Below are 16,818 nucleotides of genomic sequence, written 5' to 3'. Positions count from 1 at the left end.
TGGAGAAACTTGATTAAAATTCTAATGTGCATGGCATAACTTTTTCAAGTTCATTATTTGAAGAGCTCATTTATTGTGGGAGACGGAAGAACAACATCTCTCAGTATCTACGTCCTCATCTTGGGAAACTGATGAGGACGCCCACAAGGAACCAAGCCTGGCTGAAGCTGATTTTTGTCCTGTGAGACCCGTGTCGGGCTTCTAACCTCCCAAACATTTAGATAATACATTTGTGTTGTTTAAGTCACTGGGCTTGTGTACTTCATTAGGGCAGCAATAGAAAGCTACCGTAAAGTCTCAGGAAGAATGAGTAATGGAAAAATTATTCAAAGACAAAGTTCCGTGACTCAGGGTCCAATCATTTCTGAGCTCTGAGGTGCCAGCAGGAGACCTGCTGTCAGAGTAGACCTGCTCAGGAAGACCAGCGCGCACATCCTCCTCCTCAACTCCTGATGTGACCTCATGGAAGTTGCCCCCTGTTCTGATTCTCTCCCCTTTTCCTCCATCCCTGAGAATGGTAATAGCTACTGGGGAGGTTATAACGATGAGGGCTAATAGATGGGAAAGTCTGCTGCAGCTGGATGCCCCAGACCTACGTACAGCTAAGCATCAGCCATCCTTCCATAACCAGACGGCAAAGAGCAGTTCTGGCTGAGTCCTCGTGTAACGGAGATACCAACGTGGGCAGGAGACAGACTGCCCTGTTTTGATTGTAGCTGAGAGGGAGCTGGTTAGATAAATTTAAACTTTTTACCTACATCTAGGGTATTAAAACTTCCAGAAAATAGAGGATAAGGAAGAGAATGTTTGGAGAAAATCCTTTGGTATGCTTGACTTCCAACTCCAGCCCAAAGGAGAGGGTGGAGCACATCCATTCCTCACCTGGAGGCGTATGAAAAGAACTGGTTCTACTTGGGGAGCCTGACATGTGTCCCCTGCGACTGGGGGCCTGGGATATTGGCTCCTGATGCCCACATAGAAGTCTTGCACGTGAGACATGATCTGGTTAGCTGCTGGGTAGAAATAAGTAGGGGGAGGGCTTTGGTTTGCTCTGTCAGAGTCATCAGGAAAATGATTTCATGTGGATCAGAAGTGGGTCCCGTGAAGAGGAGCGTGTGCACACACCCCACACTGCTAGGCAGGAGCGTGTGCTGGAGGACTAAACACACCTCAAAGGAGAAAGTTTTCTTTCTCCATTCCCAGATTCCCAGCGGCTGAGAAGGAGCAAGCAATCATCTGGGCTAGAGATGCGTTTGCCTGCCATCAAATGGGAGATCCAGAAGAACCAACAAAGGTGATCATGAAAGAAAATGCCTTTAAACGCCCGTGAGGCGAGGACACGGCTACAGGCTCAGAGCAGAGCTCCTCCATGAGAGTCTGGGGACACGACTGCAGGCTCAGAGCAGAGCTCGTCCGTGAGAGTCCGGGGACACGGCTACAGGCTCAGAGTAGAGCCCATCAATGAGAGTCTGGGGACACAGCTGCAGGTTCAGAACAGAGCCCGTCAGTGAGCGTCTGGGGACACGGCTGCAGCTCAGAACAGAGCCCGTCAGTGAGCGTCTGGGGACACGGCTGCAGCTCAGAGCAGAGCCCGTCAGTGAGCGTCTGGGGACACGGCTGCAGCTCAGAGCAGAGCCCGTCAGTGAGCGTCTGGGGACACGGCTGCAGCTCAGAGCAGAGCCTGTCAGTGAGAGTGTCCTTGCTCCCCTTATTTCCCCTCCTCCCTCTGGGCACTGAATTCCAGGAGGAGTCAGAAACAGAGCTTCCAAGATGAGGGAGGAAGGCACATGCCCAGTGGGAAAAGGGGGAGCAGCCTCAGGCCCCCTTGGCTCCTGCCTGGGAAGAGCCCTGGGGAAGGGGCACTTATTTAAATCACCCTGTGGCTCTGACTGCTGGCAAGACTGACTGTTGCTTTACGCTACTGAGGCTCTTTGTATGAGACAAGATAAACCTGAACAATCAAGGTTGGCCTATGTTTTTTGTCTAAGGGCAAGAGAACGAATCCAAATTTAAAGGGGCAATGGAAAAACTCAAGTTGCCTTAAGATTTCAGGCCCAAGTCTGTGTCGCTTGGGTTACACAGCCAGCCAGCAGCCCTCCTCCCACCCACACATCCATGACTAGTACTAAGCTACCATCTCCTTTCTCTTGGATTATTGCAATAATCCCCCATATGGTCTCCAAATCCCCGTATCTACTCTTCCCTTCCTCCAATGTATTTCCTTACCTCTGCCAGCCTTGTCTTCCTGAAATGCAAGTCTGACCAGATTACTGATCACTCTCTCCATGCCTTCCCACTGCTCTTACGACAAAACCCCAAATCTTTCTGAAACTCGGCCCTGCTTGCCTCTCTAGCACCATCAGCGGCATATACGCTCCTCCGGCTCTCTGAGTGCCGGCTGTGCTGTCTTTCAGTTCTTCAAAAGGGCTGTGCTTGTCCCTGCCTGAGGTCCCTCACACTTGTCGCTTCCTTGCCAGCGGGGACATCCCCAATCTCTACCCACCTCCCACGCGTACTGGTCAACTCTACTCCTTTAAGTCTTGATCGTAACTTTCTCAAGGAAGCCTTCCCTGATTTCCAAGCCAGTGCCAGTTCCTCTATTAGACTCTCATGGTATACATACCCTTCATGGCATTTATCATTATTTAAGTATTAATATTATCATTATGGCATCTAATACTTCCATAGCACTTTTACTATGATTATAATTTCAGTAGCTGATATTTGATAAATGGTTATTATTTCTGCTTCTGAAGAGAGATGGAGATTAGTTAGTATATTGATTTTGTTAGGCACACATGGCCACATTATAAAAAGCAGATTGTGACCTTGGTTTGAGGTACTACTATTCACATAGAAAAAAATTTTTCATCTTATTAAGTCTTTGTGCCTCAAACTTTGCCTACTACCTGATAATAGCGTGTCAACGTTGTATGTTTTCATCTCAAACTTCAGTCAGTTAAAACTTAGTTTTCTATAAGGGAAACATATTCCTACTATTAAAAATAGAATCAGCTTCAATATATTATATTAAGAAATTATCTTGTTCTTAAGTAATAAAATATTAAGTGAGATCTTCATTTGGTACCATATACTAAAATAAGTGCAAAGAGGATTAAAAAGTTAAATGTAAAAACTATGACTACTAAAAAAACTAGAAGAGGCCAGGCGACGTGGCTCACATTTGGAATCCCAGCACTCTGGGAGGGCAAGGCAGGTGGATAGATGGAGCTCATGAGTTCAAGACCAGCCCAAGCAATAGCAAGAATCTATCTTTTCTAAAAATAGAAAAACTGAGGCAGCGGGTCTCTTTAGCTCAAGAGCGGGAGGTTGCTGTGAACTATGACTCCATGGCACTCTAGCCAGGGTGACAGCTTGAGACTCTGTCTCAAAATAAGTAAATAAATTCAATAAATTAATTAAAAAACTAGAATAATATCCAGATATATACTTAACTGATCCTTTAAGAAGAATGAATTTTTTTTAAGTAAAACTTGAAATTTCAATCTTACCTATTTAACTACATGAAAATACAAAATGGCTATATACCATAAATAGTAAGCAAAATTTAAAAGCCAAGCAACAGATTAACAAAGTCACCTACCATATATATGTACAATAAATTTTTAATATTCTTGAAATATAAAGTACTTATATAAATACAAAGTATTTTTATGTATACTTGACTTGAAGAGTAAGATCCTACTGGGCCAACCCTCCTGTGGATAATCACAGTAAATTCTGGGCATAATGCCCAAAGCCGCTACCTGAAAGCTGAACAGAACAGGCCAAGTCTGGGGGGACCCCTTGCTGAGGGGAGAATCGTGGGGGGTATCGTCAATGCTTTTAGCCAAGGACTAGGCATTGCAGCGTGAGGGGTGGCAGAGGTACTAGTTTCAGAAATAAAAAAGTAGGCTTTACATCTTAGAAAACTAGAAGACCAACCCAGGTAAATCATGGCCACCAGAGAGAAGGAAGAAGCCCTGGAAGGGAAAGAGTCAGGGCGGGCTTCCCAAATTCTATCTCAGCACGTTTCTGACTGGCTACCGAACCTCAGATGCTCAGAACATACTCAGAGGACCTTAGCTAAACACAAAAGGTATGAACACTCAGGAAACAATGTGCAAAGATGATTGCCCACTAAAATGAACCAAACAACATTCACTGGAGAAAAAAAAAACAAATTTAGAGTCTCCATAATTTAACATTTCAAAAGTCCCAATATATTCCAAAACTACAGGACGTGAAAACAAGAAAAATGGAACACACACTAAGGAGAAACAAAAAGCAACTGAGATAACCCAATATGGGGGTTAACTCACTCTTGCTAATCATTATTTCAAAGCAATGATAATGACTATTCTCTGTGAAACAAATGAAAATATGCCCACAACACATCAAAAGACAGGAAAGCTCAGAGAAATGGGCATAATGAAAAGAACTAGATGAAAATGCTAGAATAGAAAAAAATTCTATATAAAAAATTTAAAAATATATTTCAGGGACTTAACCAAAGAATGGTGAGGGCAGAGAAAAGAGTAAATGAACTTAAACACAGATCACCAGAAACCATCCAACATGAAGAATATAAAATATATAATATTTATAAAATGAACAGAGCCTCAAAACACGTCATAGGATACCAGACAGCCTGATGCAAGGGTAAATGGAGTCACAGAAGGTGAGGAGAAAAAAAAAAAAAGAGAGACAACAGAAAAAGTATTCAAATACTTTCGAATAAATAAATAAAGGCCAAAATTTCCTCAGATTTCCTCAGTTTACAGATTTAAGATAAATAACACACACCAAGAAGGATAGATATGAAAAAGGCCAGGTCAAGGCACATTTTGGCCACAGAGGTGAAAGTCAAATCCAGAGGGTAAATCTCGAATGTCACCAATGGCTCATTAAACACAGGAGGATGACAGTTCAACAGACGACTTTTTACCCAAAACAATGGAAGCCACAGGATATAGAACGACATCATAATGTGCCATGAAGAAATGAAAAAGTTACTCAAAAACTTCCCAGCTAAAAAATAGCCTTCAAAAATGAAGAAGAAATAAGGACATTTATAAATAAAATAAAACTAAGAATCTTCCATGAACACATCTGTACCTCAATAAATAAGTTCTTTGGGCTAAAGGGAAATGATAGTTGATGAAGACCTTAATTGTTCAGAAAGAAACAAAAAAGGTGTCAGAAGTGGTAAATATCTGAAAAGAATACCAAAAGTTTTCTTCTTCTTTTTTTCAGCTTAACCTCCTTCTGGCTACTTAAAGCAAAAAACAGTAATAGTGTTTTGTGGGGTTTTTAACATAGGTAGACACAATTCGTGTGATATCCACAGTAAGTCCCCTCTTATTCACAGTTTTACTTAATGTGGTTTCAGTAACAGTCAACCACAGTCTGAAAATATTAAATGGAAAATTCCAGAAGTAAGCAATGCAGAAGTTTTAAACTGCATACCATTCTGGCAGTGAGATGACCCCCCGCTGTCCCACCCCATCCTGCCTGGGATGTCTAGTGTTGCTCCACTGGGTGTGCTGCCTGCCCTGAGTTATCCAGCAGCTGTCTCAGTGGGCGAGTTTACTGTACCACAGTGCTGGTGGTCACACAATGCTTATTTTATTTAGAATAAATAAAAAGCGCACGAGTGATGCTGGCAATTCAGATCTGCCAGAAAACACTATAAACGCGCTTCTTGTAAAAAGTAAGAGTTCTTGATGTAATAAGGGAAGGGAAAATCATATGCTGTTTACTAAGATCTATGGTTAAGAATAAATCTTCTAACCATAAAATTGTGAAGAGAGAAGGAGAAATTCACGTACGTTTAGCTGTTATATTCCAAGCTGCAAAAATCATGGCCATAGGCCATGATAAGTGCATAGTTCAGATGAAAAGGCATTAAATTTGTGGGAGACAGACATGTGCAGAAATGTGTTCCAACTGGCGGCAGACAGACTCTGTGCTATCAGTGGTTTCAGCATCCATCGGAGATCTTGGAATGTATTCCCCACAGGGACAAGCAGGGACAACTGCATAAAGGACATGGGGAGTGGGGGGCAGGGAGGGGGCAGGATAAATGCCTATATGCTTCCATAGGTTCTTCAGATGATGTCTATCTGATCTCTAAAAGCTCACAATCCTTACTTCTCTTCTCTATTCATAGTCTCTTGGCAACCCTATCCATTCTTCTAGCTTTAAAGAATAAAGGTCTGACAATTAAGTTCACAAGCTCATCCTAGAAAAAGTGCTACATACCTCATTACTGAATATTGCTATGGTCACCTTCAAAGTACTCCCCTTGGAAAGCTATGCACTGAGTCCAGCACCTAGTTCACTCTTCAAGGCAATTCTGGAACTTTTTCTGGAATGACCATGAAAGCTGTGTCATGCTACCCTTGATGTCCTGAGTGTCATGAAAATGTCTTCCTTTCATTATTTCCTTTAACTTTGGGTAAAGAAAAAAGTCACTGGGGGCCAGATCAGGTGAGTAAGGAGGGTATTCCAATACATTTATTTGTTTATTGACTGGTGAATTGCTGTGATGCAAGAGCCATGAGTTGTTGGTCAAGATTTTCAGTTAAGATTTTCCTGTTTCTCTATCAATATTTATTTGGTCTTCTATGCTTCTTATAGTTAGCTGATGACTTTGACAAACAATTTGACAAATTTTTGCAATGTTTTCATCAATTCTGCTCATTACTGGTCACCCTGACCTCTCCACATTAGTGATACTTTCTCTCCCCTCAGAATGATGTTTAATCCATTTGTACACTGCTGTTTCCTTCAAGGCATTATCCCCATAAATTTGGACTAATATGTCCCCAATTTCACTTACTCATGCCAAGTTTAATAAGAAATGTAATGTTTGTTTGTTGCTTTAATTCAAGCTCTAGCATTCTCATGACAGCACACAAAAACACACAATAATGAATACCGTTCAGCAAGATACTGCCACACATCAACACAAATAGACCTGTGAGACACTGATATACCAAGGTTACGAACCTACCGAATTGTTTGTACAGTGCTGCTAATGTAAGCACACAGTGGAAAGTTTGTGAACTGAACTGTCAGACCTTTGTGTCATGTGTGCTGATCTATATGCTGTATGCCCATATTTAAATTTCTAGCCTGAATTTCTCTGAGCTCACAGAAGCCTACTCAACAACAATACTCAGATTTCTAACAAGCATCTTGAACTTAATGTGCCCAAAATTAAACTTTTCGTTTCTGTCCCCTAACCTGTTCTTCTCCCTCCCACCTTCAAACACACCAAGTTGCCTCCTGTACAAAGGCCTTTGGATGGTTCTGTTGGCCTGACATGCATTTCCCCACACCATGAACACAACAGGCTTGATGTGCTCTAGAACTGTGCAACTCAGCCTCTTTCCCACATGACTGACACCTTCATGCAGGCCTCATCCTAATTGCCATCTTCCCCAAGAGGTCCTCCCTGACTGCCTTTTCTAGGGAGGTGTGCCCTGTTACTCTCACTCTTCTCAGCCTATCTGATTTGTACTGAGCATCACAGCCTGTAACTGATTTATTTCCTTCTTTCTGACGTTATAACAACATGTGTGGGCAAGAACAAGCACATTCAATGGTTTTGGTATCCTCTTCCCCAACCCCAAGGACACTGCATTGCTAAGGATCTTCTGAATGGAGGTCGTGGGGCTCCACCACAGGCCCCAGGGCCCCAGAGAGCACAGCCATCACAGGGTCGAGATTTACAGGTCACAGAAGGCCAACGAGTAGACTAAAGGTAATAAAACTCTCCCCCAGAAAGCCAATTAAAGGGAGGGAGGGAGGGAAAGTGCTAGACTAACCGAAGTCCACGAGATGGAGGCCTGAGCTCTGTGTGCAGGGTGGAAGGACTAACGAGTGCAGGCATGGAGAGTCTCCATCAGCACCATGACTGCCCTTGTCTGAGCTGCTCTCTGCTGTGCTTGGATGAGTGCCCCTGACATTCTCTCCTCAGCCCCCACAACTATTTGTTCACCCCACTAGCTCAGTACAGTGGTGTGCATGCACACACACTGCCAAGGTTATGGCCACGTTCTAATGTTAGCTGTAATTTGCCCCTTTCTCTCCTCTTGGAGGTAAAGAGTGGCAAGCAACTAAAGTGGAGTTACTTCTGGGAGAAGCACTGTACTTTCTCAGAAGACAGAATCACTTGCATAGTTAAACTTCACTACTGGTAGATAACAAATTTCTTGCAGCACATCCCACACTTCACAACATGTGGGTCTATACCTGTGAGCTGTGATGCCAGAATTCAGAATCACGTGTCTAGGAGGAAGGGGCGAGTGGACTGGGTCAGCAGGACACAGGGTGAGCTACTATGGGCCATCTAGGGCACCACTGTTCCGCGACAAATTAAGTTTGGGAAATAGTACATGTCCTCTGTGTTCAGCTAACATATGAATACCTACGAGATGTCCTACAGAAACTAAACCCACTTCATCTAAAATTGCCCGGATTTATTTAACACTGAAGCCTGTTTTCAGCATTACTACCATGCTTCAAAATATTCTAGAGAAACATTTATTCTCAGTTGACTCAAACTGAGAATATAATTATTGGGTAAGAAAAAATGAATAACAGGTGAAAATAAAAATCATACAAGTAATTTTCCCACTGGATTTTATATGCATTTTCAAAGTGTTTGAGAAGCATCCCAGCTCCTAACCGCAGGTGTTACCACACCACCTAAGTCGGGCTCAGTTGTCCAGCCTGCACTCGCCACCTCCACTCTCCACAAGGGCACAGTTGAAGAGCCACCATGCTGGGTCTCCTGTGTGCCCTTGGCCCACCGGCGCCTCTGCCATGCTCTATGCCCCCAGGGTGACCTCCGGACTGCGTTCCCTGGCAGCCCTCTGGATCCTGCTTGGGTTTTTCCATGGGACAAACTGAGACCTGAGAAAGGTGGAAAGACAGCTGGCCGTGGTCACAACCTCCCCATGACATCATCTTCTGTTGAGTCACCCTCTCCTTGGACACGGCTCTTGTTCATGTCAGGACTTGCTTCCTCTCTGGCTTCTTCAGGCCTCCCCTCTGTTCCAGCCCTGACACGCTGCCCCAGCTACTCATCTTAATCTGACCTTCCCTTGGGTGAAAGATCCTTTAATAAACTCCCTTCAGTCGCTCTTTTTAGCATTCCCTCCATTTTCTGCCTGGACGCTGACCTGTGTATCCAAATTATGAAGACCACAATCCGGATATGGAAGCCGTCCATCCCCCGAATACCGGCCATGTTTCTCCCTGGCAGTCACGCCGCCCCTCAGCCCTAGCCTTGTTAATGGTCCATCCCTACTGATTTGCCTTTTCCAGAATGTCCTATAAATAGAAGAGATGCTAGACAAGTGGATTAAAAAGTTTCAATAATGACTGATAATGTATATCGCAGAATATGGCTTCTACGTCCATATACTTCAGACTAGCGGCTTATTTTTTCTGTTCGCATAGCTTCTGCTAGGCTACTAATGTTACCAGCATGAATGGGAAAATTCTCAACAGGAGATGCTTCCGAGTAAAGACCTGCTCACACGATGGCTGGATGAAGCACAGTCTCCCGTGAATACGCAAGTTACAATTACAGCGTTTATTCCATCCTGTCGACTCTCCCTTAAGACTCCTTCTTCATATTTAAACACTGGTTTTTTAAAATTAATGAATTTATTTATTTGCTTATTATCTTAAGTAAAGGCAAGGTCTTGCTATATTGCCCACACTGGTCTGAAACTCCTGGCCTCAAGAGATCCTTCTGAGGGAGGGAAGGAGGGGGGAGGACAAGTGGAGGGAGGGGAATCGGTGAGACCACACCTACCGTGCATTTACAAGGGCACATGTTAAATTTTAGTGTAGAGCATAGATGTCTGAACACAATAAGAAAATGCGGTGAAGGCTATGTTAATTAGTTTGACGAAAATATTTCAAATGGTATATAAAACCAGCACATTGTACCCCGTGATTGCATTAACGTACACAGCTATGATTTAATTAAAGAGAGAGAGAGAGAGAGAGAGAGAAATCCTTCTGTCTTGGCCTCCCAAAGTGCTGGGGATTAGAGACCTGAGCTGTCACATTCAGCCCTGGTTTTATTTTCATTTTTATTTTATTTATTTTTTGAGACAGAGTCTCACTTTGTCACTCTCAGTAGACTGCTATGGTGTCATAGTCCACAGCAACTTCAAACTTGGGCTCAAGCGATCCTTTTCCCTCAGCCTTCCAAATAGCTGAGGCTACATGTGCCCAACACAATGCCTGGCTAGTTTTTTCTCTTTTAGGGTCTTGCTGTTGCTCAGGCTGGTCTTGAACTGCTGAGCTCAAGCAATCCACCTGCCTCGGCCTCCCAGAGTTAGGATTACAGGTGTGAGCCACCATGCTTGGCTCCTGGCTTTATTTTTAATAGCACTATTTTATATAAAGGGATAAACAACGTTGAAAAGCACAGCACTGAGGGGCAGGTTGGTGGGTGAAGGGGGTGTGTATGATGGTAAACCACCTGATGGGTACAACGCACACTATTCGGTTGATGGCGACACAAAAAGCCCACTACACAATATATCCAGGTCGCAGGAAATCCTTATGCCCCTGAAGCTATAAAATAACAATAAAAAGAAGAGCACAATATTCAGTAGCAAAGGTCAAGGTAGGTCTTCAATTAATGTCTACCATTTCGTTAAAATATACACACATACAGGTGAAAATGGCTTTTAAAGTTTCTAAAATATTATTTGGATCAAAATTTTATGCCTCATTACCAAACTGTTAGGGTTTTAATTTAGCCCCTAGATATTGTTTAAAAATAATAACAAACTCAAAAAGATACTTTTTTTGGTATTATCCATTCTTAACTTGGACGTAAGAATACTTTCTCAAATCACTGTTAGTGATGAGATTTTTTATTTTATTTTACTTCATTCTTTCTTGTATTGTTCGCCTTTCGAAAAACCATAGCATGTGTTTTAAATTCTTTCTTAAATTAAAAGGCAATAAACTTAGACTTTTTCTTTGGGTACACGTATGATGAGCCTTAATGTGTGTGTCGATTCCTGCACTCAGAATTCAGAACAGTTCCATCACCTCCAAAACGCCGGCCCTGCCGGGGACACGGCCTCCTCTCACTCCTGACCCAGCAGTTCACTGACCTCTTCCCCATTCTCACTGCTTGGCCTTTTCCAGGCTGTACACACAGAGTCCTGCAGCAGCAGCCTTTGAGACTGGCGTCTTTCATTCATTCGTTTTAAACCTCAGAGGTCCCTTCCTCCTCGTTGGTGAGAAGTGTCCCCTTGCTAGTTATCCCCTTGTTACCAGTTATCTGCTAACCTGTGGAGTTATATTTGGCTGGTTTCCTATTTGGAGTGATTATGAATAGAGCTATTGTAAGTATTCATGCACCGGTTTTTAAGTGGACTCAAATCAGTTTTTAAATACAAATGTCATAAAAAATGTGCCTCATGTGTACATGGAATCATCCTGGCCAATTAATGCGAACATTAACCAAAAACGTAGAAGATGAACTGTGGCCTCCTGGGCTGCAGAGGAAGAGAAGACAGAGGCCTCCGCTCCCAACTCCACGGGCTCTGACTCACCATTTCCTCGTGGGGGTCGAGAGGAGAGCAAAAGAGAAAGGAACATTGGCACTCCCGGGGGGCCAGGGAGACCCCCAGAGCCACACTCACTGCAGGACACCAGCCTTCACCTCCCGCTCAAGTTCCTGAGCCCAGTGTTTTCAGTAGAATTCAGCAGATTCTCTCTTCTTATGAGGTAACACAGTTAAGTCATAAATCCTTGACAATCACTCTCTCTATTCAAGAATAAGTTAAAAACAAATACTGTGACAACATGAGGAACCCAAAGTTCTCTTTAAAAAGAATAAATAGAAAATAAAAAGGTAATTGGATGGACCATTGTAGATAGAATGTTATATAGAAATGTTGCAGTAGAAATCTATCAGTGGAATAGAATAGGAAACACAAATTGGACAAACTATGGGTAAGAATTTAATATACGGCAAAGCAGACTTTAAAAACAGGGGAGGAAGAAAGGATTATTTAAGACATGGTAGTGGAAAAAAAGAGATTATCTATCCGAAAAAAATTAATTTGGACACCCTTTAGGATGGAGGGAAGTGTTTTTTGTTTTGTTTTAAAGAATAAGAAAAGCAAGCTGAGTAGAGTTTTGATCAAGCCTGAGTAAGAATGATGAATTTATAGATTTTAAGCAACAGAATACGTTCCGAAAGAAGATTAATGCATTTGATTAGATTAAAACATAACCATTCAGAACAATTAAACTATCAACAGGGTCATCAGCCAATTAGGACAAGCAGTGAATTCGCATCAGAGGGACACAGCACTCAGGCACAGGGAAATGTCCAGTCTTGGTATCACTCCAAGAAACAGAAATGAAAACCAACAAGCACCATTTCGTATCTCAGAGGAGTTATCAATATTCTAAAACAATGTTCATGCTCAGTGCTGGGGAGAATATGAAGCCAGAACGCTCACACAACCTTGATGGCCATGTAAACTGCTCCTCTTTTGATAGAATGATTTGCCAAGCCTTATAAAAACTCACAAAACCAAGAAAAATGTAGCGAGATGGCAGGACGGAACGTTCAGCTAGTAACTGGCCACAGACAATTCCCTTTGCCAATGTACTCTTTCCTCAGAATGTATTTCCTAAAGCAGGATTACAAAGCCAGAACATAAATGCTTTCGTAAATGCTCTTTCTTTTAATTTTTGTTTTTTTAATTGTAAATTGACAAATTATACATAGTAGTCATATTTTTTTATGGCCTACAAAGTGAAGTTAGGATTTATGAATACAATGTGGAGTAATTAAATTGAGCTAATTAATATGGCTGTCTCCTCAAATGCTTATCATTTTTTTGTGGTGAGACATTAGACCTTTATTCTCGTACCAATTTTAAAATGTACATCACATTATTATTCTTTAGTATCATCACCATGCTGGAGTTTATCTGTGCAGTTTATCTCAAAGTAAAAGCAAAAACCAACTCGTTCCTGCTGTCCACTTGACACGTTGGACATTCTGACCATCCTTCCTCTGTCCCCACCCCTCAGCCTCCGGTGGCCCTCATTCCACCCCAGCTTCTTTGAGCTTGGTTGTTTTAGATTCTATAGACAAGTGGTAACACACACTATGTGTCTTTCTGTACCTTATTTCACTCAGCATAATACTGTCCAATTTCAAGCCCACAGGGTTACACGTGCTAGGCACTAGGGGCAGATCTTGGAAAAAGCCAAGCTTCGCTGCTGGCCCTGAGTCCAGAAGCAGTACTCACTGGACACAGCACACTGTCCCAGCCCTAAGACATACATCAGCAGTATTAAGATTAAGGCAAGGCAGAAGTGCAGCAAACAGGGTGTGTTAGGAGCTCCATCGTGCAGCTAAAGATAAACTACATGTTTCTTAACCTTCACGCTCTTTGAAGCTTTCTGCTGTACTGTATTTTCTCAGGCCTGAGATTTCAATAAAAGCCACAGAGGAATGTTGGGAAGGGGCCACAACCTTGTTTCTCCCTTTGGAGAGGTTACTGGTGTTGGCCTCCCTGGGTCCCTCAGTTCAATGCAAATGGAACGAGCAGATGTTATTCATTTTGTGTTGAGTCACGACGACACTGGGCTGTTGTGAACAGTGATGCGAAGAACCTGGGTGTGCAGATGTACGGATTTCAAATTTTGCTTTTCACTCTCAAAGCCATGATGTGAGTACACAGAGATCCCTCTGCACACAGGGGGCTGTCAAGGAAAGTGAGTGCTGTGGGGAACGATCCAGCTGCCCCAGCTTCATGCTCTTTCCCTCTCCCTTCTCTCATGCTTCTCCTTTTTAGGGAACCCCCAAGGCATCTGCCACTTGCCAGAATTTTACCGAACAATATTTCCCTTAGCTTCTATCCTACTTCCCCTGAGAAAGGGTTTCTGTCTTACCTGGATGAAAAAACAGGTAAGTTGAAGAGAATATTTCTTACTCAGATTTTGGTCTACATATACCATTTCCAACTAAAAGGAACCACAGATCCTTGGAGAAATGGCTGGCGTCAGGTCTGGGCAGGAGATGTACAGGATGAGCCTGGAGCATGTTGTCACAACAGAAAGCAAAAAAGCTATCTCAGACTGTCAGGGCCACGTCAACAGGACTCAAGAGCCAGCACGAAAAGCCTTCTACTGGCCGGGATAGAACAAACTGAGCATCAGTAAGAATAATAACTGTAATGAATTAAGACGCATAAAATACGATTAAATTTAGGAGTTCATAGTAATTATTAAGAAAAAAATAGTTAAGAAGAAAACACTCATTTCTTGATTTTGGAGGAACCTAGGGAGTCAGTTCATCATTCCGGAAAGTAGCAAATGAAGGGAAAAAAATCAAGAGTATCCTGCCTTTTCTGATGGTGCCTCACTGATACCAAACAGCAGGAGGCAGTTTTCATCACAGAAGTACCCCAACTAATTAAAGGAAAAGAAATGATACACGCACATTCCCACCACTTTACAATCTCTAGTGAATTAATGAATCTAGCTACAATCAACCAAGGTTGTTAGATCACAAAAAGAGAGAGAGGGACAATCAGTCAATATGTTTGTCACCACCTATGGAGTTTTATTGCAAAAAAAAAAAAAGTGAACATAGGCCTGACCCTATTGATACTGAACTAACAATTTAGGGGAGGGAGTTGGGGAGGAAGACAGGGAAACTGGGTAAATGTCACTGCAGGTTACGATCAGTCCAATCTAGGGGTAAGAAAGCCCACATGACAAGCAATCCAGATCACTTCTAAAATTAAGAAATACAGAAGAGGCCTACGGATTTAAATTAAAACCATTGCAGATTAACCACTCGCAATGTGATGACTGAATTTGGATTCCAATTTAAATAAATTGTAAAAGAAAATGGGAGACAAGGAGTTAAATTTTAACCTTGACTGGATATTTACTAAGATTATTGATAATTCTATTAGATGTGAAAATAGCATTTTCGTCTTGTTTTTAAAAAGTTTTTTTATCTTTTAGAGAGACATGGGGAAATATGATTTCTGGCATTTGTTTCAAAAATCTCCAGGATTAAGGAAAATAAGCAGAGAAACAGATGGAATTACCCGGCCAGGACTGGACGGCGGCTCAAGTTGGGTAGTGGGGACTTTGGTGGATTCATTTTATTTTTCTCTTCATGGTTGTATATGTTTGAAATTTTTAATAATAAAAAGTCTGAAACATGAATAAAAAATAAATGAAGCTGTTCCTTATTCTCACAGTTGACGTTAGGGGGGAAAAATTCGAGGAAATAATGGGACTCTTACCTTTTCATTAACTGGATGAAAACTCTTCTTGGTAATTGGTATATAAAGGTGTCAAGGACAACCTTTAGGTAATTAAAAGACACATAACCACTTTTAGCTGGGTCCCCTGCACTGAGAGCCTTTTCAATCTTTTCAAAGGACTTCGAAAACTGCAACAAATTAAAATTAGAGTGTGGCATTCATAAAAATCAACTTCATGGAGCTATTCAATCATTTTATTTTTACCAAAACCTCCTCACATTTTCCTCTCCAAAAACTGATCAAAAAGGTTACTATGGCATGTACTGAACTTCAAATGTTTAATTGATGAGCTCACTACAAAACAGTATTCCCAGTCACAGCCACTCAATTGACAAGGCAGACAAGTTTCTCAGGGAAAAACAGCACATTTAATAGCTCCACCTTGAATTTCAGAGCTAAAAATACTTGGTGGATCTGCCAGTTTGATACATCTTTCTTAATATACTTCCAACCATTCCCTACTGTGACCCCATGCTACGATTCTCCTGATTAAGTCAAACAAACAAAAAAAAGTGACATTTTATTAAAAAAAGGAGTAGCTTTTACAGTAAGGGAAAATATTAATGTAAAGACTTCATAAACATAGTATATATCGGACATTTCTTTAATCATTCTTTTTTTGTAAATAAGGAAGTAGAAAGAACCTGGATGAATGAGCTTTGCTTGTGAGACTTGTAACATGCAATAATACAGGTTAACCACTGATTTTTATATGGCTTATAAAAATCCTGTGAAGACTGTTTTTATTTCCAGAGGTCTTCTTGCTGTTTATTGTTGAGTAATAACAATGTTCTCCGATATTTTCAACCCTCTCACTTGTCCGAATTCAATTTTTCCTTTGAACTGGGATAAGAAGGTTAGCAAAATGACTACGAACTTGGTACCAAAGGTGACTTTTTTTTTTTCCTTTAGAGACAGAGTCTCACCTTTTTGCCCTCAGTAGAGTGCCGTGGCATCATAGCTCACAGCAACCTCCAGCTCCTGGGCTTAGGCGATTCTTTTGCCTCAGCCTCCAAAGCAGCTGGGACTACAGGCGCCCGCCACAATGCCCAGCTATTTTTTGTTGCAGTTTGGCCGGGGCCAGGCTCGAACCTGCCATCCTCGGTACAAGAGGCCGGTGTCCCACCCACTGAGCCACAGTCACTGCCCGAGGTGGCTTTCTTTTAAAAAGCTACGGAAACATAGAAATATATGTACAAGCGTCCCCACCCAATAAAGGAATAAGAAGCAGGTTCATTAAATCTCTCTTAGTGTGCACCGGAATATTGGACCTCTAAAGGGAGACTCTTTAAAAATATATTGAGAGCTGTGCTTCTCAGAAAGGACCTAAACCTAGTTGCATAAAATCAACCCCGAATGTGGCTAAGTAGGCCCATTTCTTTTTCAGGGAGGTGAGCTGCATTTGATGCACTGCGTGGGGGGAAACTCTTGCAGAGAGAAGCAGGAGCTGGCCTGGAGT

General features: G+C 42.1%; 1 protein-coding gene across 1 annotated transcript in view; it reads right to left on the bottom strand.

Annotated features, from left to right (window-relative positions):
* EFCAB6 (EF-hand calcium binding domain 6) overlaps window positions 1-16,818 on the bottom strand; it is a 228,447-nt gene that overhangs the window by 127,537 nt on the left and 84,092 nt on the right. The window contains exon 11 of the mRNA XM_053585237.1: window positions 15,339-15,487. Within this exon, the coding sequence (XP_053441212.1) occupies window positions 15,339-15,487 (149 nt within the window). The remainder of the gene's footprint in view (window positions 1-15,338; window positions 15,488-16,818) is intronic.

This window comes from Nycticebus coucang, chromosome 3 (assembly GCF_027406575.1).
Source record: "Nycticebus coucang isolate mNycCou1 chromosome 3, mNycCou1.pri, whole genome shotgun sequence".
NCBI lineage: Eukaryota > Metazoa > Chordata > Mammalia > Primates > Lorisidae > Nycticebus > Nycticebus coucang.
The sequence above is the reverse complement of the archived record's forward strand: the minus strand, read 5'-3'. Positions and strand labels throughout refer to the sequence as shown.